The following is a 27,080-nucleotide window of genomic DNA, read 5'->3' as shown; positions in this document are numbered from 1 at the left end:
GCGATGTTTATCTCATTTGTTTCATATCAATTTGATCAATAAATGTTTCCACAACAGGTTAAATGTAATAAAGGACATGTTATGTAGGCATTTTCACTCTTAAATGGCTTGAATTTTACCTTTAGCAACAACAACAAAAAGCTTTTGAAATGTAGCTCGTTATGTCACATGTGTTAGCCTGGCACATGGACATGTTGTTATGGGAACACAAAATCACATGTCCTGGACCATGACCCACCAGACTGTTCAGTGTCACTTAGGGACTTCATGAGATAAAATAAAGGCTTAAGCTGTATAAGGAACTTTCCAGAACATTTAAAGTTCATGTGACACCTGTGTCATAGGCTACTTGAGTAAATGTACTTAGTTATTTACACATCTGGATAACCGTCAGTGTCAGTGGGGGCTTGTTAATGACACCGGTAGCCTCATTAAGCCAAATTGACTTAGACAAAATAAAACCAAACATGATGTCTACATCTTTTCTGTGTGGTTATTTGTTTGGTTTTATAAAGAAAAGAAAAAAAAATAGGATTTGCCTGACAGTCTGAATTTAGGGCACTAAAAACAAACTCTATCTCTGCTTTCCCACAATCCATTGCGAACAGAAAGGGTCCCTCTTATTTGTATCCATTGGGGCTCCTGCAGCGAAATAGAAACGCTCATCTTACGCGTTACGTTTTCCCGTTAACCGTATTTAATGGGCTTTTATCCGGATATCTCACAGTGTTACTAGCCGCTGGGTTTTATTTCACACGTGTTAGCAGCAGGTGAGTGAATCCTCACATGACCGCTGAAGCTAACAGAGCTAGCAAGGCCACAGCTAGCTAGCTTTAGCTAATGATGCTAGTTAACGTGAAGGAATTACACTTTTTTTTACTAAACAGGTAGTAACTGGTTAGTTTGAGACGTCAGCTGACATATATATAGTTAAAGTAAAGTGTAATATTATGATTAACATGACATAGCCCAGGTTAGCCTCTGAAGAACACTGTTTCCCTGGTTTTCAGCTGATCATCCTCTGTTCCTGATAGCTTTCTGTGTATTAAAAGTGTTTCTGATTTGTTGATTTCTTTCAGGATGTCATACCCTCCTCCCATGAACCGCCAGCAGATCGGCATCCCGCAGTTACCCCCCCGGATCCCCCCTCCTCAGTATGCGGGGTTTGCACAGACTGTCCCCCCAGGTACGTTAGTGTTAGCTTCATATCAGAACAAGTACCCATATGTTAGAGTCAAAGTAGTAATAACAGATTGTAAAAATGCTATGTGACAAGTCAAAGTCCTGCATTGACAATCTTACTTAACTACAAAATAATTGCCTTCAAAAGAATCCAGAAGTACTTGTTATGCATAACAGATCCTTTCTTCCTGTAGCAGTCAGGCTGTACAACCACAACACATACAACAACACAAACAACAACAACACAAACAAAGACTGCGAAACCACTGTTTGGCAATAACACCAATGTGCAATATATACCTATATATACAATTATAATTACTGGCTGCCTTCTTAGTTTGACAAACTCTAATTCATCTGTAAGTAACTCTGTCTAGTATATAAAAGTTTAAAGTAGAAAGAGAGAGTTACCAACATTTCTTTGTAAACGTTATTGCTATAACCTTGGGTAATCTCACACAACAAAACATAGAATTGTGTGTGGTTGTGTGAAGTTATATTCCTCACTACATGGTTTGTTTATTGTATCTTGTGTTTATTTCCAGGTACTCCCATGATCCCGGTTCATATGGGCGTTTTGACCCCCACACCCTCAGTGAGTTGGAAACGGTTCTTACTGTATGTGATTTAAAGCATCAGCTGTTCTATAAAACCTGACTGATCCTTACTTACTGTCACTCTTGAATCGGTTTGATATTCTGCTGCTCAACAGAGCGGTGCAGGGATGACGTATTTTTGTAGGCCGACCCGGAAGTAAGCTGCTGGTTCCCTCGACAAAAAAGCAACGGGATTTCTCCATAGGATTTTGGAATATTGTAAAAAAGAAATGCACATTTTGTTCAGCCGGATAATCTCCACATGTCTACCCTACTTTTATAATTTTCTAATCATAAATCTAATCGCCAGAATCAAAATGCTAACGTTATGCTATAAACAAAATACAGCCGAGTACAGCAGCACGACTTCAACGTCACGCCAACTTAAGATCCATAATCAAACATACAGATTCTAAATGGTACAAGTTGAAGCGTTTGTTTGAACAGTCTGCAGGAGGCAGGTACTTGCTTTCAAGCAGAACAGGGCAAACAAACTTAGAGGAGTGTTTACGTGTTCGGTGTAATGACATACAACGTCCTCCACAACTTCTGTAGTCCTATTCAGCCACTTGGTAACAACCATCGTTTTTCAGACACGTCAACTCTTCAAAAATCACCAGTGGGGTCACTGCTGATGTATCTAATGTCGTAGAACAAAACGTGATCCGTCTCTTAAATTTGTGTCAAACACAGACCTTATTTCCAGCTATTTTCCAAAAACTAGTTCAAAAAACCCACTGACTCTGAGACGAGGGAACCAGAAGTGGTAAAATGCTAACTCACTTCCGGGTTTTAGGACTCGTCACTTCACCACTCTACAGAGACATTTGTAATCTAATTATAGTCATTCTAGCACTTTTTGTGACTTGCCTTTGTTGTTGCGCTGGATTACAGTAACACCTGTTTTGTGATGTTGCAGGTTCTCATCCCGACCTCAGTGTCTATAACCCATAAGCCGATGCTCATAAAGAAGGACCCGATCATCAGAGCCTCGGACGACAACGGCGGCCCGACCACCACCGTGTTCGTGGGGAACATCTCTGAAAAGGCTTCTGACATGTTGGTCAGACAGCTGCTTGCGGTAAGTGTACCTACCCCACCCTTTTATTGAAGACATTATTTTAAGCAGTAAATATCCTAGGAATGCTCAAACGGTAACAGTTAATTGCATAGGTTCGAGTTTCAGGCAACAGGCAGTTTATACACATCGAGTGATGCAGCATCTTTTGTCCGAGAAAATCACTTGAACAATCCCAACATAACAGGTTTTGAGCATAACTGGTCATAACTTGTCTCAAGGGTGGTACTCATACTGTGGTCTTTTCTGATACTCTTATCATATCGTTAAAACCTCACAGCGTTGCAGCCCTACTCGTCATGACATATCCCGGAACAAATGAATCAGAAATACTGCAACCTTTCCTAGCACTGAATGTTTAATCCTTTTTTTCTCTTCTCTTTCAATATAGAAATGTGGTATTGTTCTGAGCTGGAAAAGGGTGCAAGGTGCCTCTGGGAAACTTCAAGGTAGGAAACACAAAGACACAACACATTATTTTCCCAAAAAAGCCAAGCTGTTGCAAGACAATGCGATGGCAGTTATATAGAAGAAAATAGCCTATTTATTAGACCATTTTGAAATATGCTTATCCCTCAAAGTAATAGAAGAGATGGGTCGAGGTTTTTTTTTAAATAACCCAGCCATTATTGAAGCTAATACATACGCCCTTACCGCAAACGTTTGCCTGATCAACTACTGAAACAGACCCACAGGCAGAATTGTCTGAGAGCTGAGACAAAGACTGTCAGTGAGGGCAGCCCCTGTCTCTTAATAGGCAATTATTTCCTAATGGAAGTGACACAGACGTATTGAAGTCAATGGAGAGAGAAAGATTATCTTTCGATCCCGTTTGAATTGTGCCACGAATTACACATATGATGTTTGTCAATCTTAAAAAATAATTTCCATGTCAAAAAAGTCACAGTTTGTCGTAAAACTGTTGAAATATAAGACTATGAAAAATACGCAACTAGAAAGACTACAAATCCCAGAATCCCGGTCCCGCATGCTGGCTCTTACGGAACCGACTAACTCCCCTTGTGTGTATGTACAGCTCTCAACATGCCCAGACTTGGAGTGATTTTCACCTCTTTTAATACTTTCCGCCTCATTCTGAAAGAAAGAAGTGAAATGTGCCAACGTGACGGCCGTCTTGGTGTGTGGTGCGAGACGGGAGATGTAGTTCATTGAGCGGTTTCACACAAAAAAAAGTGTTACTTCACAGTTTTACGACACATTTTTATTTTTTTGACTTGTAAAATTATCTTTTAAATTGACAAACATCATATGTGTAATTCGTGGCACAATTAAAACGGGATCGAAAGATAATCTTTCTCTCCCCATTGACTTCAATACATACTTATTCCGAAATAAGGTCCCATGGAGCTCAACCGGGAGGGGAGGGACTTCGCCTCTCTATAGTAAAATTGGATTTTAGAATTGACTGATTAACAAGACAGTGATAGACCTACTAACTGTTATTTTCAGCATTGAATTTCAGTGAATATAAATAGGTATTTTTTTGCACACATTTTTCGAAAAATCATCATTCTTTGTTAGATTTCATATTTTTCATTGCAAATATTGAAAGATATCAGGTTTGTTTCTGTAAATCATCGTCTCTCTGCTCTCCTTTCCTGAAGCGTTTGGGTTCTGTGAGTACAAGGAGCCGGAGTCCACGCTGCGAGCGCTCAGACTTCTTCACGAGCTGATGTTAGGAGACAAGAAGCTGCTCGTGAAGGTCGACGCCAAGACCAAGAGCCAGCTGGAGGAGTGGAAGGCCAAGAAGAGGAGCGCCAACGGGGTACGCTCTTCGCCTGATGAGGGTTTACTTTTTCTCATATATTTATCCAAGAACCATCGACATCAAGTGCACACTAAACGGTGCTTAGCTGGGGTACATGTATAGGAAAAACAATCTAAAGGAATATGATATCATTGGTCCTTTTTAAATATTCAATTTCAAAAACAACATTAGTTTTTATTACCTTCTCATCCCACGCAGCAAGCAGGAAATGAACCCAGCTCACACTGTCCGCTCCTCGCAGCAGTGAGCCCCGCAACGTCCCGGCAACACGGCACCCAGACCCCACGCAGCATTACTGGTGTCATTTTCTGGTTGCTAACAAACGCCATTGTAACACATAATCACTGATGTTCCGCTGTAACGCTGGTGGACTCATCAGAACAGAGTGGGCGAGCTGACCAATCAGAGCACAGTGGGCTCACAGGGAGGGGGGGAGGCAGGAGCTCCAACAAGGCGTGTAGGACAGAAATGAAACAAATGATTAAATGAGAAATGTCCAACGAGGCGTTCTGGGGCAGCATAGACAGGTCTTTTCTGTGTTAGAGTTTTACTCGCTACATGGTGTACTTTGAGGGTTTGTGACTCTGCAGACCGTTTACATGCAGAAAAAGCTACATAACACACAAGGTGATGGGTAATAACCAGAAAATCATGACATGGGACCTTTAAGAATATTAAGTTTATCATTTTTTTAAATGCTATATCAATATTTTAGGTAGTTTCTCATAATACAGACTTACAGAGTCTTTCTTTCTTCCTCTCATTGACCGAAATGGACTTCCATAAAAATGTCTTCTTTGAAACAGCAGATTAAAATATAATTCATTTATGTTGAGTTGGGGTTATAAGTTTGTCATTTTCTGGTTTTGTCTCTCAGGGCGCAGGTGTTGGGTCAAAGAACGGGGACGACGATGACGATGACGAGGAGGTCCTGGATGAAGAGACTCTGCACCGGGACCAGGTGGTGAAGGGAGCAATAGAAATCCTGACCCGAGAGTACGCCAGCGAGCTGAACGCTCCGTCACAGGACCCCGACAACCAGCCGCGCAACAAGAAGAGGAAGGAGAAGAAGGAGGAGGTAGGTTTTAATTAAGAAGATTCAAGGCTTTTATTAGTCATGCGTACATAGCTACAGTGTAGTCATGACGATGAAAATCTTAGGTCACACGTTCCACCAACAGTGCAACACAATAAAACAGAAAAAATATTGCAAGTAAATACAAAAAGAAAAATAGTGAGATAGTGCAATGATCTGTAGCTTACTGTTAAACTGTATTTAAAAGCTAAATAATAACAAGCTACTAAACATATATAAATATGATAAATAAATTAGATCAGATATGTCACACCTTAGCAAAGCAAAATAATCGTTTTTTTCGATGATGATGTTTTCGTAATTGTGGCAGGCCAAAATCGTAATTGCGATTAAAATACGATTAATTGCACAGCCCTAACGTTTGAGTACTTAGTTTGTCTTTCTGGTCTTTCTCTCCTTTATGGAAGGAGGATATCAACGCCATGGAGATGGAGGACGACAAGAGAGACCTGATATCCAGAGAGATCAGTAAATTCAGAGACACACACAAGGTAATGTATCAAACTGCTCTTATTACTCACTCATTTTAGATATATGAAATCCTTTTATAATTCCTCTATATCTCTATGGAGCTGCAGTTAAGATAACTTGTAGGGTGAATTCCTCCATAACATAGAGAGGCGAAGTCCCGCCCTTCTACTTCCGACCCATGGGACCTTATTTCGGAAAAAGTATGTATTGAAGTCAATGGGGAGAGAAAGATTATCTTTGGATCCCGTTTGAATTGTGCCACGAATTACACATATGATGTTTGTCAATCTTAAAAAATAATTTCCATGTCAAAAAAGTCACAGTTTGTCGTAAAACTGTTGAAATATAAGACTATGAAAAATACGCAACTAGAAAGACTACAAATCCCAGAGTCCCGGTCCCGCATGCTGGCTCTTAGGAACCGACTAACTCCCCTTGTGTGTATGTACAGCTCTCAACATGCCCAGACTTGGAGTGATTTTCACCTCTTTTAATACTTTCCGCCTCATTCTGAAAGAAAGAAGTGAAATGTGCCAACGTGACAGCCGTCTTGGTGTGTGGTGCGAGACGGGAGATGTAGTTCATTGAGCGGTTTCACACAAAAAAAAGTGTTACTTCACAGTTTTACGACACATTTTAATTTTTTTTACTTGTAAAATTATCTTTTAAATTGACAAACATCATATGTGTAATTCGTGGCACAATTCAAACTGGATCGAAAGATAATCTTTCTCTCGCCATTGACTTCAATACATACTTTTTCTGAAATAAGGTCTCATGGAGGTCCACCGGAAAGGGAGGGACTTCGCCTCTCTATAGTTACTGTCAACTCTAGTAAAAAAGCAATGTGTTTATATTCAGATGGTGAAATTCAAACATTAAAGGAATAGAAAGTAGTAGATTTTCCAATATTTTTATACTATCTTATTTGATTTCTCTAAGTAGTATCTGTCAGTGTTTCCACATTGGACCAGAGTACATATTGGTCTTTATAGTTCAGATTTGAGACTAAAGGTTTTGCACAGACTTCACACAGAGTGCATGGACACGATGTTAAATCCCTCTAAAGCTAATCTATTGATTAAACCCCACCAATGTGGTAGTGTTCATTGGGTGACTAGAGCAAGATGAATCTCAGAATCTCTGCTTGAGGATAGGATGTAAGTATGATCCTCCATTTCTTCTCTACTCATGTTGGGCGCCCCCTGCTGGAGGCTCTGCAGAGGGGCAACTGGCTCTCAGCTCACTGTGATTATTCTTTATTTTAAAAGTGGGTTTTTGGGGAAACAAACTGGATTCATACAGATTTCTGGCGATGCACAGATGTCAGGGCAGCTCAGTGAACCTCTGCAGTTCCTCACATGATAAATGATGTGTTTGAGGAACAAGCACAGCCTGTATGAGCCTAACCACTGCAGAGTTTGAACTGCAGCATCTAGTGTTATGAAGCAGGGAGCGCCCGTCCACAGCACTCTGAGTCTGAAGACATGCAAGGTGAGTGGATTTATTTCAGTTTTTCTTTCTTTCTCCTGGTCTGTGATCCAGTGACTCCAGCCCCACTAGACTTAAGTAAACAAGGGAATATATGAGTGGATCACCGTGGTGTTATTAATGAGGAGGACGAAGCTGCATGGACAAAGGGAGACGCAACTAAATCAGAACTTCAAACACTGTTACTGATCGAGCTGCAAAAATAAAAGCCATAACTGGAAGTCATTTTTTATGCAAAGATATCAGAAAAAGCTTGTTTTAGCCTCTCAGATATAACAACAATTACCCTTTCCATGTGTTATATTATATTAAATTGAAAATGTAAGACTTTAAACCTTGGACAGAAACCAGGATTGTAATTGGAATTAGTTGCAGCCCACATTACATAGGTGGCCCAAATTGTATAAAGACCTATTCTCTTAAAGGTCACCTATTATGCTAAATCCACTTCTTCATGTCTCTTCTACATCAACATGTGTCCCCTCTGTGTAAAGACACTCTGAAAGTTTCAGGAACAAAGATTCTCTCTCTTTTTGTCCTGATCCATTTCTATAAAAACCTGTCTGAAAATGAGCTGATCAGATTTTGGCCATTTTATGATGTCATAACGATTTGTTGGCTTGTCTAACCATTAGCCAATCAGCAACCAAGGTAACCCCCCCCACCCCCCACCTTATCACCTGAATCTCCGCCTAGACCACCATTGTGTTCCTTTTACCCAAATCTCTCTCAGAGGGGCGTGGGGAGGGGCTCCTTATTTTCATCTAAAGTAACAGACAGAGAATCAGCACTTTTGAAACAGGGCTGAAACAGAGGGGATTATGGGATGCTGCAATGATCTGATTGGTGTTTCAGCCAATCAGAGACAGGTTCTGTATATATCTGAGACCTATAATATATTGATGAAAAACAGTACAATAGGGGACCTTTAAACTATTTTACTATTATTTTGTACTTCTGTATAAAATAGTGTCCGACAATCAGCTCTTTTATGTTTTAAAAGAATGAATAGTCCACTGAAAGATCAAAACAAGCCAAAACTGCAGGTTAAGTATAAGAAAAAAGACAATTCCTGCACATAGTGATATAATAATGTATGTATTACTCTTTTTAGCAGCTCTTTTAAAAATAAATTAATGAGGGGAAAATAAGAGGGGAAAAGCGTGTGCAGGAATTTGAAAATGAACCCCATAGAGACAGAACAAGGGGTTGAAAGTTAAGATGCATGATGGATATCACATCCCAAATAAAAGGGGAACTTGTAACCATAACGATGAGGTGGTCTCAGACATGCAGTTTGAAATATAAGATCGTTAACACCTTCTGCATGCAACTTAAAACAGCTCGCCTCAGTCACAGTGTTTGAAACGTTGATGTTCTCACGCAGTACGTCTCAAACTAACCCTTACAAATCAGTCAATAACCGAATTGTAGAACAAGAGGTAAGTTATAGGATGAAAACAGGACATGCAATGAGTTGGCTCCTTAAAATGACAACTCGATGTGTGGTTCTCCAACAGCACTGAGCACTCCCATGTGTTAGACGTTTGTTAAATCACACAGTAGAGGTTTTTATTATTATTATTTATTGGGTTGGAGAGGCCATAGAGATGCCAGAAGACTTCCTACAGGTAAGACTGTTTCTCTAATATCCTTGTGTCAAAATGAAATCTGTCTCAGTTGTTGTTGTTTATGTGGCTGAACGAGCTGTAATTAGATGCTTCACAGGTATCGTGTGGACGTTTTTTTGTTCCTGATTATTTCTGACTTTACACATGACCTGTTTTGCTCCCACACGTAGCCTGTAGGATGTGTAGGAGCTGAAGTTCATCCCCTGTGAGTCACACCTGTAGCTCCACAACGGTCTGTAGAAAACACCATGACTTTATGATGACTAGTTGGAAAGCAGACAAATGGTCAATACTTACACAAGATATTTAGAGTTCAGTCAAGGTACAAAAAAAGTCCAGGGAATAGATTTTTGAAGAGAATTAGAAATGTTTACATTTTTTCCCAGGTTCATTTTATTTGGGGGAAATTGCAATTTAACAATGACATTTAAATTAAGAAAATATTTATATTAACAGGTAAATAAAACGTGAAAATATATCAAATAAGTTAAAGTAACATTTTAAATCAAAACTAATGTAAAAATATGTATATAAGAAATTAAGGTAAAATGTCCGAAAAAATAAGGTTAAAAATATAAATTCAATATTTCTCTAAACATAAGAAATTCGAGTTAAATGTGCAATAAAAGACAACGAAAAAAAAACGTGAAAAAGTGTATGTAAAAATAAGAAATAAATATATAATGTCTTATAAAATAATATTTTATGTTACATGTGCCAAATATTGATTTAACAAGAGGTATCTGGTACTGTAGTTTTAAATATGTGTCTGTTTAAATAGCAATTATGCAAAATAGCCCACATGATGATGATAAAAGTTAATACAGTTAAAAAAGAGACGTGCAGCTCTCACTGTTGTATTGCACATCTCGTATGTAATGGGAGCTGATTATATAATTCTCTCAATCGGGACATTTGCCACGTTAATCTCGGGGCTTTTATAAATCCACTTGGCACCCCGAGGTGAGATCAGAGCGGTGTGACGTTAGATCAACTGGATGACCTCATAAATATAGCGTTAAGTGAGGCTGTACCGTTCTTAATTTACACTCAAATGCTGCAGACTTGTGCATGTTTACTGCACAGTCAAAAATCAAGATGAGGCAAAATTAATATTCTTTTTACTATTTATTTTTGTAGAATTATATTCCAGTGGTGCCTGCGGAGGATTGTCTCAGGCTCGTGGGATTCAAACATTTAAAAATAATAAATACAGAGTGTTTTAAAGTGCTGAAAGTCAACCTTTATTGTGACATTTCATTGTCATAATTTCCAAAATTCACAATTTAACCCTCAAAAAACGCCAGAAATACAGTTTTCTGCACAAAAAGGGATGCACTGACAAGTTGTAAATAGATAAACAGAAATGAATTATAATACAAATTGACCAACTCATTAAATCTGATTATTCGTGTAAGGATTTTAAAAAAAATTTCAGACAAAAAATATGACCAGAAACATTTAATGCTTCATTCAAAAGAAGCTTCAAGTGTAAAAATCAAATCAAAAAGTGTACAGCCCTGCATGAAAAGAACAACTTTGAATAACACCCAAAGAATAATGCAAATCTGTGGAAAAGCATTACATAATATTTACATGGTTAAATAAACATTTAACCCACCGTGTGTTTCCTGCATCCGGTCAAAGCCATTACCTCCCTGCACTTATAGCCTGCATTGATTTGTTTGTAGAGTGGGTAGACATGTGTTCCACTATATATAGTATTTATTGGACTGGCCCTCTTGTTACATCAGAGCGTAATCTCAGAGGACGGGATGACCTGTTATATATGTGAGAAAGAAAACACTCCATATGAGAGAACGTGAGAAAAGAGTAGATAGGAAGTGATCTATGCAGCACTTTGGGGTAACAAAGAAATACAATAATGCTAATGGTAAAAGTGTTTTTAATATTGGATTACATGAGATTAAGCTTTATTATCATTGCATAACTACAAGGACAACGAAAGGCATCTGAGCAGAAGTGCAGAATAATGTATAATATAATATAAGTATATCAATATGACAGATAAAAAAGCTGAAGTACTGTACATGCAGTATAATACTAAAATATCAAGAATAAAATAAAGAATTACTTAAAGGGGACCTATCATGCAAAATGCACTTTTTGATGTCTTTTATACATAAATATTTGTCCCCGGTGTGTCAGGGAACTCACGCAGCGTCAGAAAATAAAACCCTCTCTCTTTTCCTCCGTACCCAAATCTCTAAAAACGGGGGAACAACGGAGCTGATCCAGATTTGCGTCCGATATGACGTAATATCGTAAATGTAGGCTGGCTTTACACCCACGGCCCTATCAGAAACGTTGCTATCAGAAACAATGCCCGACTGTTTTGGACGTAATATGGTCGGTGTTTACATTAGCATCGCTAACACTCAGAGCTAACCTGTACTGGAGAGCATGTGTGTGAAGAAGCAGGAAATAAAAAGGAACTCACCTTGTGGTATAACCGGCAAGAGAGAAAGCCTTTGAGCTCCATACTGTTTCAGAAAGAATCCTTGATAATCCATGATATGGCGTTTCATCACCGCAGTATTTAGTTTAGACAGTAGCTGCCGGGTCCCGCATGAGCTCAGCCCCCTCCTTTTTTATTTTTTAAAGCTTTATACCCAAAATCAGCACTTTTGAAACAGGAAGTGAAATAGAGGGATATGAGGCATGGCTAGAATGGGTGATCTGTTTGGTATTTTGAGCAAAACACTTCAAAGACATGTTTTTTATATATTTTTATATATCTGAGACCTATGCTATTGCCTAAAAATAGCATGATAGGTGACCTTTAAGAATAATTCTTCATATTATACAAATATTAAGAAATATACAAAATGATAATAATAAAATAAAGCTTTTTGTTTAGAATTGTTCATACACAGGATTCATCTAAAAAAAGGAATAAATAAGAATCACTATGGACCAGTACTGACACTATCACACATCATATGAATACACATGACTAGCAATAGAAGATGGAGCTGTTTAGACGGTAATAATAATATGCAGTCAGTCAGGTTTTCTCTTCCTCTTCTTCCTTTAATAGAAGTTTCTAGGTGTTTGTTTCCAGGGTTTCTCTGTAATGTATGGTCTTAAGTTAGTGTGTGTGCATTAAACAGCGGACCTCCTGCAGGAAACAAGAGGAGCAGCTGTGAGTCCTGGCAGTATGTGAGCATGTCTGGCCAATGGAGGCGAATTATTTCCAGTATCCTGCTTTTAAAACATGTTTGTTGTATTTAATTATGATGTATTAAAAATATGGAGAATCTAGTAACACATTTGTTTTCCCGTTTTCTTCCTGTCGCGGTCCTGCAGAAGCTGGAGGAGGAAAAAGGAAAGAAGGAGAAGGAGCGAATGGAGATCGATAAGGAGAGGAGGGAGAGGGACAAAGAGCGGGAGAGAGAGAGGGAGCGCCGGGACCGCGAGAAGGAGAAGGAGAGGGAGAGGGAGAGAGACAAGGAGCGAGAGAGAGACCGGGACCGCGAGAGAGAGAGAGATCGTGAGCGAGAGAGGACGAAGGAGAGGGAGAGGACGAGGGAGAGAGAGAGGAGTCGAGACGTCAGCGAGGGGCGGAGCAGATCCAGGTGAGTGGAGCTGAGGGGTCAGAGGTCATGTAACTTATTATGAGATCAATGCAAATGTGATGAGATCCAACCTTCTTGTCTTCATTGCCTTCTTAAAGGTCACCTATTATGCAAAATCCACTTCTTCATGTCTCTTCTACATCAACACGTGTCCCCTCTTCTTCATGTCTCTTCTACATCAACATGTGTCCCCTCTTCTTCATGTCTCTTCTACATCAACATGTGTCCCCTCTTCTTCATGTCTCTTCTACATCAACACGTGTCCCCTCTTCTTCATGTCTCTTCTACATCAACACGTGTCCCCTCTTCTTCATGTCTCTTCTACATCAACACGTGTCCCCTCTTCTTCATGTCTCTTCTACATCAACATGTGTCCCCTCTTCTTCATGTCTCTTCTACATCAACATGTGTCCCCTCTTCTTCATGTCTCTTCTACATCAACACGTGTCCCCTCTTCTTCATGTCTCTTCTACATCAACATGTGTCCCCTCTTCTTCATGTCTCTTCTACATCAACACGTGTCCCCTCTTCTTCATGTCTCTTCTACATCAACATGTGTCCCCTCTTCTTCATGTCTCTTCTACATCAACATGTGTCCCCTCTTCTTCATGTCTCTTCTACATCAACACGTGTCCCCTCTTCTTCATGTCTCTTCTACATCAACATGTGTCCCCTCTGCTTCATGTCTCTTCTACATCAACATGTGTCCCCTCTTCTTCATGTCTCTTCTACATCAACACGTGTCCCCTCTTCTTCATGTCTCTTCTACATCAACATGTGTCCCCTCTTCTTCATGTCTCTTCTACATCAACACGTGTCCCCTCTTCTTCATGTCTCTTCTACATCAACATGTGTCCCCTCTTCTTCATGTCTCTTCTACATCAACATGTGTCCCCTCTTCTTCATGTCTCTTCTACATCAACATGTGTCCCCTCTTCTTCATGTCTCTTCTACATCAACATGTGTCCCCTCTTCTTCATGTCTCTTCTACATCAACATGTGTCCCCTCTTCTTCATGTCTCTTCTACATCAACATGTGTCCCCTCTTCTTCATGTCTCTTCTACATCAACATGTGTCCTCTCTTCTTCATGTCTCTTCTACATCAACATGTGTCCCCTCTTCTTCATGTCTCTTCTACATCAACATGTGTCCCCTCTTCTTCATGTCTCTTCTACATCAACATGTGTCCCCTCTTCTTCATGTCTCTTCTACATCAACATGTGTCCCCTCTTCTTCATGTCTCTTCTACATCAACATGTGTCCCCTCTTCTTCATGTCTCTTCTACATCAACATGTGTCCCCTCTTCTTCATGTCTCTTCTACATCAACATGTGTCCCCTCTGCTTCATGTCTCTTCTACATCAACATGTGTCCCCTCTTCTTCATGTCTCTTCTACATCAACATGTGTCCCCTCTTCTTCATGTCTCTTCTACATCAACATGTGTCCCCTCTTCTTCATGTCTCTTCTACATCAACATGTGTCCCCTCTGCTTCATGTCTCTTCTACATCAACATGTGTCCCCTCTGCTTCATGTCTCTTCTACATCAACATGTGTCCCCTCTTCTTCATGTCTCTTCTACATCAACATGTGTCCCCTCTTCTTCATGTCTCTTCTACATCACCATGTGTCCCCTCTTCTTCATGTCTCTTCTACATCATCATGTGTCCCCTCTTCTTCATGTCTCTTCTACATCACCATGTGTCCCCTCTTCTTCATGTCTCTTCTACATCATCATGTGTCCCCTCTTCTTCATGTCTATTCTACATCAACATGTGTCCCCTCTTCTTCATGTCTCTTCTACATCAACATGTGTCCCCTCTTCTTCATGTCTCTTCTACATCAACATGTGTCCCCTCTGTGTAAAGAGACTCTGAAAGTTTCAGGAACAAAGATTCTCTCTCTTTTTGTCCTGATCCATTTATATAAAAACCTGTCTGAAAATGAGCTGATCAGATTTTGGCCACTTTATGATGTCATGACGATTTTTTGGCTTGACAAGGTAACCCCCCCCCCCCCACCTTATCACCTGAATCTCCTCCTAGAGCACCATTAGGCGCTTTCACACCAGAGAACTTTTCCCCCCTTTTCAGTCCCTGCTAGAGAGCAGGGTCTTTCCTGGGGAGAAAAAAGTTCAAATTTCTGATTGGCTGGGCGAATTGCAAACCACGCCCCGTAAAACTCTGCAAAGTTTTGTGAAGCCGCCATTGTATTTGCTGGCATTAGCATTATTAGCATTAGCCCAGCGCACCAACGGAGAGAGACTAACTTATGGCAACAAAAAAGAAAACATGGGAGCGGCAGAAGTGATGAGGAGGTGTCGGCGTTCTGGCGATTTACTCGGAAGGCTTCAGTAGAAGCTGCTGGGAGTCCCAGCAGCTTCTACTGAAGCCAGTCCCCAACTCCGGGGACTTCCGGCCAGGGACTTCGGGTGGCAGTATACGCCGTGAAGTTGTTTGCGGCCTGCCAGTAAACCCAAAGAAGAAGAAGAAGTGACGTTGGCGGCTTCATTTGCCTAATCCTTCCTCAGGGACTTATTCCGGTGTGAACGTGATCTACTAGATAGTTCCATGGGGGAACTAAGTACGGCAAAGTACTTTTTAACCAAATCTCTCTCAGAGGGGCGTGGGGAGGGGCTCCTTATTTTCATCTAAAGTAACAGACAGAGAATCAGCACTTTGGAAACAGGGCTGAAACAGAGGGGATTATGGGATGCTGCAATGATCTGTTTGGTGTTTGGAGCCAAACACTTCAGAGACATGTTCTGTATATATCTGAGACCTGTAATATATTGATGAAAAACAGTATAATAGGGGACCTTTAAAATGAAAGCTGCACAATTAGGATTTGGAATGGTGCAATGTCTAAATAGCAGGAAGCAAAATATCTGTAAGAGAACTGGGACCTAAGTGTAGTAAATCTGTTAGTTACTGCATTATAAGTGTATGTATTCATGTATTTGAATGGCTCTGGTACAAAACTAATCCAACTGTTCTGCAGAGAGAGGACTCGAGAAGACAAGAAACGAGACCGTGAAGAAGACGAGGAGGACGTTTACGAGCGGAGGAGACTGGAGAGGAGGCTCCGAGACAAGGAGGCCGCTTACCAAGAAGTACGTTCATCATCTCTCCTGTCATTTAGATTTTGTTCAATTAAATGCTAAATAAAGAAATGCATTTAAGGACTGTACTTTGTTTATGTCTGACTCAGTGATGGTTATCTTTCTTCTTAAAGCGCCTGAAAAACTGGGAGATCCGGGAGAGGAAGAAGGCTCGCGACTACAGCAAAGAGACGGAGCGCGAGGACGAGAGGCGTCGGGAAATGGTACTCATGAATACAAACCACAGCAAATTACAAGCATATAATTACAGCCATTGGTGTCAGACAGTGTTTCCGCCAGACCAGGGCTGAGAGGGCGTCCACCCCGAGAGCGGGGGGTGTGACGTCACGTCGCGTCACGTGACTTGAATTTTGAATTGAGCCGTCCCTTTTATCAGGGTGTCCGCGGGGTCTTAAAAAGTATTCAAAGTTGATAAATCAATTTAGCGAAAATTAAGGCTATTAAAAAGTATTAAACGGCATTTTCCAAGGTATTACATTTTGTAGCTTGTTTTCAATAAGTATATAAATTGTCCAAAGAGGTTGTATTCTACAGTTTGCCTGAATGTAATCATTGCGTAGGTGTGTAGTGTGATTCTGTGTAGTTTATTTATGGCATCCCGTTGGATTTGACGTCATCTGAACAGGACATCGCACGCTCACTGCTTGATAGCGCGCGAAGGTCCGTTTACGCCGGTTGTTAAACAACATGGTTATGGGGAAATGCAAGTTAGCGTCCAAATGGTTGGAAGATAAGGAGGAAGGACAATCAATACTGTATATAGTAAATGTGAGGTAAAGTGTGTCGCCAATGTAACCGGTTAGAACTCAAAGTGGCTTAAAATGTATGGAAAGGGTCTTAAAAGGTCTTACATTTGACTTCAGGATTCCTGTTATAGATACTATCTCTTTACGTATTAGTGATGGGAATTCCGGCTCTTTTTAGTGAGTCGGATCGTTTGGCTCGGCTCACTAAGAAGAGCCGGCTATTTCGGCTCCTAAGCGGCTCTTCATGTTACCACAGTTTACCACGGAGCCTCAGTTTCGCCGCTGCGAGGCTCCGGCGCTCGCAGTTCACGCGCGTGCTCCACTAGCACCCCCCGTCAAGGCTCGCCGGCAGTACACTTTCCGTCACAGGAACACGCTTTGCTGGCGGCGAAAATAATCCCACCAGACTCCTTTGCCCCTCCAACTGAGGGATGTCCTTGTCCTTTTTCCCTTTCGTCATTTCAAGCTATAAAAACTCTCGATCTTCTCTCGAATTCTAAAAAAATGTAGACGGCAAGACGCCCGCCTGGCGGAAACGCTGGTGTCAGACGATGTGTTATTCAAGATTCAAGGCTTTTATTGTCATGTGTGCATAGCTACAGAGTAGTAATGACAATCTTAGGTCACAGGCTCCTCCAACAGGGCAACACAATCAAATAGAATAGAATAGAAATAGTGCAGAATAGTGTATATACAAGGCATTGGAATATTGATATGTATGAGTTGCAAACAGATGGATGTTCTTCAAAAGTTCAGGTGTTTAACAGTGTTATGTGATGTTGACGACGTGATGTGTAAAGAATGTATGCAGATAACTATTATTGTGTTTGAATTCAGATGAAAGAAGCCAAAAGGCTGAAAGAGTTCCTTGAAGATTACGACGACGACAGAGACGACCCTAAATACTACAGGTAAATATCCTAAAGCTTATTTAGAAGCGTGAGCTGCACGCATGTCTTCGTTGTTTGACCTCTGCTTCTCGTCCTCAGGGGCAGCGCTCTGCAGAAGAGACTCCGTGACAGAGAAAAGGAGACAGAGCTGGACGAGAGAGACAGGAAGAGAGAGAAGGAGGAGCATGAGGAGATCAGACAGAGGCTGCTGGCTGAAGGTCACCCCGACCCTGAGGCTGAGCTGCAGAGGGTGAGTCCTGCTTTCATGCATTTCAGTAACAATGCGGAGGAAGACTACTCCCATGATCCCGAGATACCTTACGACGCAAACTAACTCGGGGCTTTTGCCAGAAAAAAAAGCACCTAAACGACGACATGCAGAGCTACGTGAAGAGCAGGTAGACCAACTGGAAAAGTACCACCATTCAAAAGCTTTCTGATGCGGGTCTTGAAACAAAGCAGAGAAATGATGACCGTTAGTGGCCACAGGTGCGAAAGCTCTCTCCAGAGCTACTGGAAGCCGAATCTCGGGGACCGGAGAAAGTGGAGCAATATTCTCGCCACGCCAAAAAACAGCCTAGAACAACCTCAACCTCAACCTATACAAGTAACCACGTAAGCCATGCTACTGATGCTGGACAGTTTTTCAGTGGGTGCACAATAAACGGCAACATACACTAATGTAAATAAATAGCCAAATAATGGATCAACGCTCTCTGTCTAATATAAGGGGCCGAACCACGCCCCCTAGCGCGCTTCGCATCAGGCCGAACCACGCCCCCTAGCGCGCTTCGCATCAGGCCGAACCACGTCCCCTAGCGCGCTTCGCATCAGGCCGAACCACGTCCCCTAGCGCGCTTCGCATCAGGCCGAACCACGCCCCCTAGCGCGCTTCGCATCAGGCCGAACCACGCCACCTAGCGCGCTTCGCATCAGGCCGAACCACGTCCCCTAGCGCGCTTCGCATCAGGCCGAACCACGTCCCCTAGCGCGCTTCGCATCAGGCCGAACCACGCCCCCTAGCGCGCTTCGCATCAGGCCGAACCACGCCCCCTAGCGCGCTTCGCATCAGGCCGAACCACGTCCCCTAGCGCGCTTGGCATCAGGCCGAACCACGCCCCCTAGCGCGCTTCGCATCAGGCCGAACCACGCCCCCTAGCGCGCTTCGCATCAGGCCGAACCACGTCCCCTAGCGCGCTTCGCATCAGGCCGAACCACGCCCCCTAGCGCGCTTCGCATCAGGCCGAACCACGCCCCCTAGCGCGCTTCGCATCAGGCCGAACCACGCCCCCTAGCGCGCTTCGCATCAGGCCGAACCACGCCCCCTAGCGCGCTTCGCATCAGGCCGAACCACGCCCCCTAGCGCGCTTCGCATCAGGCCGAACCACGCCCCCTAGCGCGCTTCGCATCAGGCCGAACCACGTCCCCTAGCGCGCTTCGCATCAGGCCGAACCACGCCCCCTAGCGCGCTTCGCATCAGGCCGAACCACGCCCCCTAGCGCGCTTCGCATCAGGCCGAACCACGCCCCCTAGCGCGCTTCGCATCAGGCCGAACCATGCCCCTTAGCTGTGATATAATGACCATATACCACGGCCTGTCGTGAGCTATTGCTTAAATATATAGACTTTTTGCAGTACTTTTTATCTTGTATTTTATTATATGTTGCATTGCTGGAGGAGCTCAGGTCAGAAGAATGTCATTGCCATTTCTACACTGTAGCTTATAAGACATTAAAACCTCTGAATCTTGAATAAAGAATATTTCTCACTTACGATTGCACGTGTAACCTGGACCTGTGGCACCAAATAAACATTACCTTTTAATAAAAAAATATATTTGATGATGTTTTGCCATAATGACGCGGCCCTAAATGCGTCTGTTAAAATGCTACCAGTCAACAGGTATTAATTATTGCACACATAATGAAAAGAGCACCAATAATTATCTGTTTTTTTGTGTTTCACTGTCGGAGGAGCCGGTTGTTGGGGAATAATTTGCCCTGCATGTCCTCCTCCTTCGCCCTCTGACGCAGCTGACCAACCTTGAGCAGCCGTTATCTCCCATAAGGAGGGGCTGCCCTAGCATTTTGTTGTTGTTACCAGTTTATGACCGGGCAACTGTCGGTCAGAGATAGTTATTGATGTGGGACACCTGGAACACATCCTTCTCGGGGTGTAGATGACCTCGAGCCATAAGCGACAACAAATGTGATTCAGTGTCCTCAGCTGTTTAGTCTATCTATTGAAGAATGTTGATTATTACACTCTGAACTAGTTAAATACATGGGTCTGGGGTAGGGCTGCACGATTTGGGGAAATAATCTAATTGCGATTTTTCTGACAGATATTGCAATTCGATTTGCGATATTTGTTTTTAAGCGACCCAACAGAAGTTTATTGTAAAATGCGGCCATATCTCCGGCTAGGAAGGTCGTATCAACGTGCTCCCGTCTCTAGCACCCCCGCAGCCCGAGCTACGAGTAGAAGAACTAAACTTACATGAAACTTCCGTTGGGTTGCTTTAAAGTCAAGCTTCAGTTTAAGATTCACCCTGTAATAGATGTGAAACATGTGATGGAGCGTTACTAACCTGACTCAGGTGGTTTGTTTCACCAAAGCATCTAGGAAAGCTCCATTGGAAGCCATTTGGAAAAGTATTTCAAAAACACTTGGCAGGTGATTGGATCAATCTGTCTATCACCTTCTATCATGGGCCACTTCTGATTGGTTAACAATGGCTGGTACATGTGGAGCACAGCACTTCTGATTGGTGTGGATGACTGACACACAAGAAAATAATAATTAAAAAAAATTGCAGGCTTTGCGATTTGATAATTGCATCATTTCATATCGCGATTTCGATTTAAAATTGATTAATCGTTCAGCCCTAGTCTGGGGTAGAGTTCTTCAGAATTTATTGTGGCATCTCAACCGTGTGGTCAACTCGTGGCCCGTGACATGTCTTGTGAATTCTCCGGCCGAAGCTCGTAATAAACCGTCAGTGTTTGACATCAAAGCTCCAGCTCTCGTCCTGACTCCTATTGCTTCAGAAGTTTCCCCCACACCTGTGACCTAAGATTTCCATCGACATAACTCCACTGTAGCTAATGTCCGAATGACAATAAAAGCCTTGAAACTTGAAACTAATGATATAATCGTTTCTCGATGTGTATGTCTCCAGATGGAGGAGGAGGCCGAGCGCAGACGGCAGCCGCCTCTCAAACTCGAACTGGAGGAGGACATCGTTCACCGGGAGAAATCTCACCGTGACCGTGATCGTGACCGGGAGAAGAGAAGCTCTGGAAGAAGAGAAGAAGAGCCGATTCCCCGTGCCCCCCCGCAGCAGCAGCAGCAGCAGCAGCAGCAGCAGCAGCAGCAGCAGCAGTCGGACGATGATGATGAAGAGGAGGCGGCGATGGAGGAAGACTTCCCCGACGCTGAAGACTCACAGGAGGCCGAAGAACCGCCGCAGATTAAACCCGTCATGAGGCCCATCACCACGGCTCCCTCTGTGTCCTCTGGCAGCGGGGACGCCACCCCCAACTCGCCCGGCAACGAGTCCCCCTGCGGCATCATCATCCCGGGGGAAAACTCTCCGGAGGTGCAGCCCCCCGAGGAGCTGCGGCCCAAGATAGGCCTCAGTCTCAAACTGGGTGAGTACAGAGGTAATATATAGGGATATAAGGGGAGGGTATCTATCGGTGTATGACCATGTGATTCAAAATGGTTCTGGATTCAGTACATAGGGGGGGTCATTTCAGGGTGCTAATAAAGACTGTGTGGCAAATGATGAATTATATCTGAGAATGTGTAGAAACTAGGGCTGCACGATTTGGGACACATGTTGATGTAGAAGAGACATGAAGAAGAGGGGACACATGTTGATGTAGAAGAGACATGAAGAAGAGGGCACACATGTTGATGTAGAAGAGACATGAAGAAGAGGGGACACATGTTGATGTAGAAGAGACATGAAGAAGAGGGGACACATGTTGATGTAGAAGAGACATGAAGAAGAGGGGACACATGTTGATGTAGAAGAGACATGAAGAAGAGGGGACACATGTTGATGTAGAAGAGACATGAAGAAGAGGGGACACATGTTGATGTAGAGGAGACATGAAGAAGAGGGGACACATGTTGATGTAGAAGAGAATGAGAAGAGGGGACACATGTGATAGAAGAATGAAGAAGAGGGACACATGTTGATGTAGAAGAGACATGAAGAAGAGGGGACACATGTTGATGTAGAAGAGACATGAAGAAGAGGGGACACATGTTGATGTAGAAGAGACATGAAGAAGAGGGGACACATGTTGATGTAGAAGAGACATGAAGAAGAGGGGACACATGTTGATGTAGAAGAGACATGAAGAAGAGGGGACACATGTTGATGTAGAAGAGACATGAAGAAGAGGGGGACACATGTTGATGTAGAAGAGACATGAAGAAGAGGGGGACACATGTTGATGTAGAAGAGACATGAAGAAGAGGGGACACATGTTGATGTAGAAGAGACATGAAGAAGTGGGGACACATGTTGATGTAGAAGAGACATGAAGAAGAGGGGACACATGTTGATGTAGAAGAGACATGAAGAAGAGGGGACACATGTTGATGTAGAAGAGACATGAAGAAGTGGGGACACATGTTGATGTAGAAGAGACATGAAAAAGAGGGGACACATGTTGATGTAGAAGAGACATGAAGAAGAGGGGACACATGTTGATGTAGAAGAGACATGAAGAAGAGGGGACACATGTTGATGTAGAAGAGACATGAAGAAGTGGGGACACATGTTGATGTAGAAGAGACATGAAGAAGTGGGGACACATGTTGATGTAGAAGAGACATGAAGAAGAGGGGACACATGTTGATGTAGAAGAGACATGAAGAAGAGGGGACACATGTTGATGTAGAAGAGACATGAAGAAGAGGGGACACATGTTGATGTAGAAGAGACATGAGAAGAGGGGACACATGTTGATGTAGAAGAGACATGAAGAAGAGGGGACACATGTTGATGTAGAGGAGACATGAAGAAGAGGGGACACATGTTGATGTAGAAGAGACATGGAGAAGAGGGGACACATGTTGATGTAGAAGAGACATGGAGAAGAGGGGACACATGTTGATGTAGAAAAGACATGAAGAAGAGGGGACACATGTTGATGTAGAAGAGACATGAAGAAGAGGGGACACATGTTGATGTAGAAGAGACATGAAAAAGTGGATTTTGTATAATAGGTGACCTTTAATACTGTAGTGTTTCTCCTCCAGGCGCCTCCAACAGCCCCAGCCAGCTGAACGTAGGCAAGCGGAAGAAGCTGGCGACGGTGGAAAGTGTTTTCAACAAGTTTGACGAGGAGGAGGCGGACGAGCAGCCGCGCAAAAGGAAACTGGTTCCTCTGGATTACGGAGACGACGACAAGAGCCTCGGGCTGGACGGGGCCGAGATGCCGGGGCCCAAAGGCGGCGTCAACACGGAGGAGAAACGGAAACACATCAAGAGCCTCATCGAGAAAATCCCCACCGCCAGACCGGAGCTGTTCTCCTACCCGCTGGACTGGGCCATGGTCGACTCGGTAAACACTTTCTTAGATTAAGACGTTTAGGGTAGAGATGCAGCGTCAAGTAGATTAGATTCCTTTATTGTCACTACACAGAGTACAGCGAAATTCCAAGCATCACACATAACAGACAGTGTAAGTATCATTTTGACAATACAAGCTAAAAACTTTTAATGTATAATATGTAAAGTGACTATAAATTGGACCTATGATACATTGAACGATACGCTTACAACACAGTACCATACGAATACAAGAACAATACGGTCAAGGCAGTAAACAAGTCAATAAGTAACATGTATTTACAAGTCTTAAAGATTTCCACTAATGCAGAATTAGGAACCAAGTCGTGTTACACATACAAGGAATTTGCTTTGATGTTTATGGTGCATACATAAACTCGGTGGTGGTTCAAGGTTCAAGGCTTTTATTGTCATGTGTACAAAGCTACAGTGTAGATGTGTCAATGAAAATCTGAGGTTACAGGCTCCTCCAACAGTGCAACACATAAATATAATAAAATATAATATAATAGAAATAGAAATAGTGCAGAATAGTCTATATACAAGTAATTGGAATATTGATATATATGAGTTGCAAACAGATGGATGTTATGGATGTGCTTTCAAAAGTTCAGGTGTTTCACGGTCTTGGTGGTGGCCAAGTATGTGGGTTCGACTTCCGAGGCTTCATACATTTCAGGCAATGTCATCCCCTTTCACCTCTGTCTCTCTTATGATGGCACTGATGTATAAGTAAATACTAAAATATGTGCAGTCATAAAAAGCATGATGTTACTTACACAATATCACACACAAGAACATAAAGACTTGATGTAAATTACATGATATGTCTTCCTATAAAGATCTTTTCCACCAGTTTGTGAAAAAGGTTAAAGTGAGATATTGTCTAATTTATATTCAACTGGATTCTATTTTTATTTTGCGTTTTTATTTTGAAATGTATGCGACTGAGAGAAAGTCCTTAAATTGTGTGCACTTTGGGGAAAAAGTTACTTATTTAATAGTCAATTATAATACCAACATACCATTATATTTGAATTGCCGTGAAGGAAAGGGAATCAGCATTTCAGATTTAAGTGCAATTTGTCCAATAAAACTGCAATCGATGCGATGCTAATTTAATTTTTTACAGTGTTGTAAATTATATGATCAGTATTTTAAAATGTGTTTTTCTTCCTGCAGTCTCTGATGGATCGCCGCATTAAACCGTGGATCAATAAAAAGATTATTGAATACATCGGAGAGGAGGAGGCGACGCTGGTGGAGTTTGTCTGCTCAAAGGTTTGTGATTATTTACCTTAATTGAAAGTATTTGTCCACATTGAAGATATGTCAGGTATTGAATATTTATCTAAGAATGTTTTTGATATATAATTTGTACTTGTGTGTGTCTTGAAATGTGTTTCTCTGCTGCTTCCCCCCCCCCCAGGTGATGGCACACAGCACCCCTCAGGGAATTCTTGATGATGTTGCAATGGTAAGATAAACTACAAAGACACATTGACATTTTAATTAATCTTTTATGAAGTTTGGTTTCATTTCAATGCCTTTCCTTATTTGGGGTCTATAGGTAATTTATATTGGGGTTGTCCTCATTTAACCCTTAGATGCACTTAGAGTGACTGGACCCTACACTCTTCCATAAGTGGGTCAAAAAGGACCCGTATTAGAATAATATGTGTTTTTATCCCATTTTTTGTCATTTTGGTTAAGAAAAATCACTTGTATAATATTTAGTATTATATTTTGGTTCACACAAGAAATATTTTATATTAAATGTTTCACTATTTATAATTTTAGACATTTTCTTTTACATTTTGAAAAAAAACGTTTTGAACATATTGATGCCAAGATCTCCGCTATTCTGAGACCCTCACAGTATTCCAGTCCCTTTTCAAAACTCATCTCTTCTCCTCTTGTCTACTCATAGCCCACCCCCCATCAATCCATGCCGGTTGATCAAGTTTGATAGTCCTATACCCCCCACCCTAACCTTCCCTTATATTGTAAAGCGATTTTGAGTCCTTGAAAAGCCCTATACAAATATAATGTATTATTATTATTATTATTATTATTATACTGACAGGTATCAGATCTTGTAAAATAATCTTCCTGAGAGTTGTCACGTGTGATGTAGTCTGTGTGGTCTACAGTGAATGTATTCCTGACAGCAACAGGTGATAAGAATCAAAGGTTCCCATAGGATTACATAGAAAATGCATGCGGGTCATTTTTGACCCACTTATGGAAGCTTGGGGTAGAAATACAAAAACTACAATTTCTTAAAATGTAAATAAAAAATGTGAATGGCATGATATCCAAAACATGTTTTTTGAGGAATAGCTGGAATATGAAATGATAAAAAAATGTAATTACAAAGATACTTCAAGAAAACCACCTCACCGGGTCAAAAAAGACCCACTTGTGCATCTAAGGGTTAAAGCAGCCTAACCTGCTACATTGGTACACAGTTACTCCTAAATTATCAATTTAACTTTCATGTCAGATTAATGTCAAATATGTATTGAGCTGTTGGATGTAAAGTGTGTTTCCCCAACCTGTCTGGTGTGTTTTCAGGTTCTGGATGAAGAGGCAGAAGTGTTCATAGTGAAAATGTGGAGGCTGTTGATTTACGAAACAGAGGCGAAGAAGATCGGACTCGCGAAATAAAGACCGCTCGTCTCTCCGTCCGACTTCCTTTTTAAATCCCAGATCTGCTGCCCACAGACTGTAAACACATCACACCCTCCATCCCATCAGCAAGGAGCAGCCTTCTGTGTGTGTGTGTGTGTGTAAGAGTGTGTGTGTGTGTAAGAGTGTGTGTCTTGGAAGGGAGAGTGTCAGCTGTGGACAGAAAGGGATTGCTCAAACATACTGCATGATGAAACTTTGGTTGTGTTTTGTTCCTTTGTTGATGCTGTTTGAGGCTGGAGACAGTTGCTACCCCCCCTCCCCCCCACACACCCCCACACACACACACACACACTTGGTTCTGCAACACGTTGGACTCTGCTTTGATTTACTGTCGTCCTGTTGAGGCTCCGTTGTGTGAACTGATAATAAATATGCTTTTTTTTAAGAAAGTGTCCTTTTCTTTTTGCTTTGCATGACAAACGGTACATTTTTACTCGCCTTTTTAGTTTTCTCTAAAAAAGTCAGTCTAATTGTTTACTGCCTATTACAATATAACAAAAGTCCCTCTCCACTATCCAACTTGTATAGATAGCAATGATAAGCGATCCGTCATTTAGGGCTGGAACTATTGTTATTTTCATCATTTCATTTTGGCAATTATTTTCTTGAATGATTTTGTTGAGAAAATTGTGAAAAATGTCCAAGTTTCTGTAAATCCTAAGTTTTTAAAAGCCTTTGTTTCAGAAATAAGAATATTATTATTATTATTATTATTATTAATAATTTTTCCCCTTTATTCAAGAATATATATATATGAATATTAAACATTTTATACACATAAAACATTTGGTTGCTGATTGGCTAATGGTTACTAAGCCAAAACATCGTTATGACATAAAGTGGCCAAAATCTGATCAGCTCATTTTCAGACAGGTTTTTATATAAATGGATCAGGACAAAAAGAGAGAGAATCTTTGCTTTTTAATGACTATTTAAATTCCATTTTCTTAATGGCTTTCATTTTTGTAAAGCACTTTGAATTGCCTTGTGTTGAAAGGTGCTATATAAATAAACTTGCCTTGCCTTACACATAAAATATATAAAGAAAATAAGCAAGAAATATAAAGAAAATAGGGATAAAACAAAAGGTAACACTTCAAGT

The 27,080-nt window shown here is 41.6% G+C and overlaps 1 protein-coding gene across 3 annotated transcripts; it reads left to right on the top strand.

The window, feature by feature from the left end:
• The first annotated feature begins 534 nt into the window (after positions 1–534).
• On the top strand, positions 535–26,363 carry rbm25a (RNA binding motif protein 25a). 3 transcript variants are annotated; one of them, XM_034144337.1, is made up of 18 exons: positions 535–770; positions 1,080–1,186; positions 1,728–1,777; positions 2,698–2,859; positions 3,248–3,305; positions 4,482–4,642; positions 5,523–5,723; positions 6,152–6,232; positions 12,665–12,933; positions 15,935–16,046; positions 16,169–16,258; positions 17,639–17,712; positions 17,791–17,941; positions 20,873–21,344; positions 22,972–23,276; positions 24,467–24,565; positions 24,714–24,761; positions 25,862–26,363. In XM_034144337.1, exons 2-18 carry the CDS (start codon positions 1,081–1,083, stop codon positions 25,952–25,954), a joined length of 2,532 nt encoding a protein of 843 aa, XP_034000228.1. In that variant the 5' UTR covers positions 535–770; position 1,080; the 3' UTR covers positions 25,955–26,363. The 3 variants fall into 3 exon arrangements, with proteins under 3 accessions (XP_034000228.1, XP_034000227.1, XP_034000226.1); XM_034144336.1 differs by having other exon boundaries at positions 6,149–6,232; XM_034144335.1 differs by having other exon boundaries at positions 6,146–6,232.
• Positions 26,364–27,080: the final 717 nt, after the last annotated feature.

Source organism: Trematomus bernacchii, unplaced genomic scaffold, assembly GCF_902827165.1.
Source record: "Trematomus bernacchii unplaced genomic scaffold, fTreBer1.1, whole genome shotgun sequence".
Taxonomy (NCBI): domain Eukaryota; kingdom Metazoa; phylum Chordata; class Actinopteri; order Perciformes; family Nototheniidae; genus Trematomus; species Trematomus bernacchii.
This window is presented reverse-complemented; position numbering and strand designations above follow the sequence as displayed.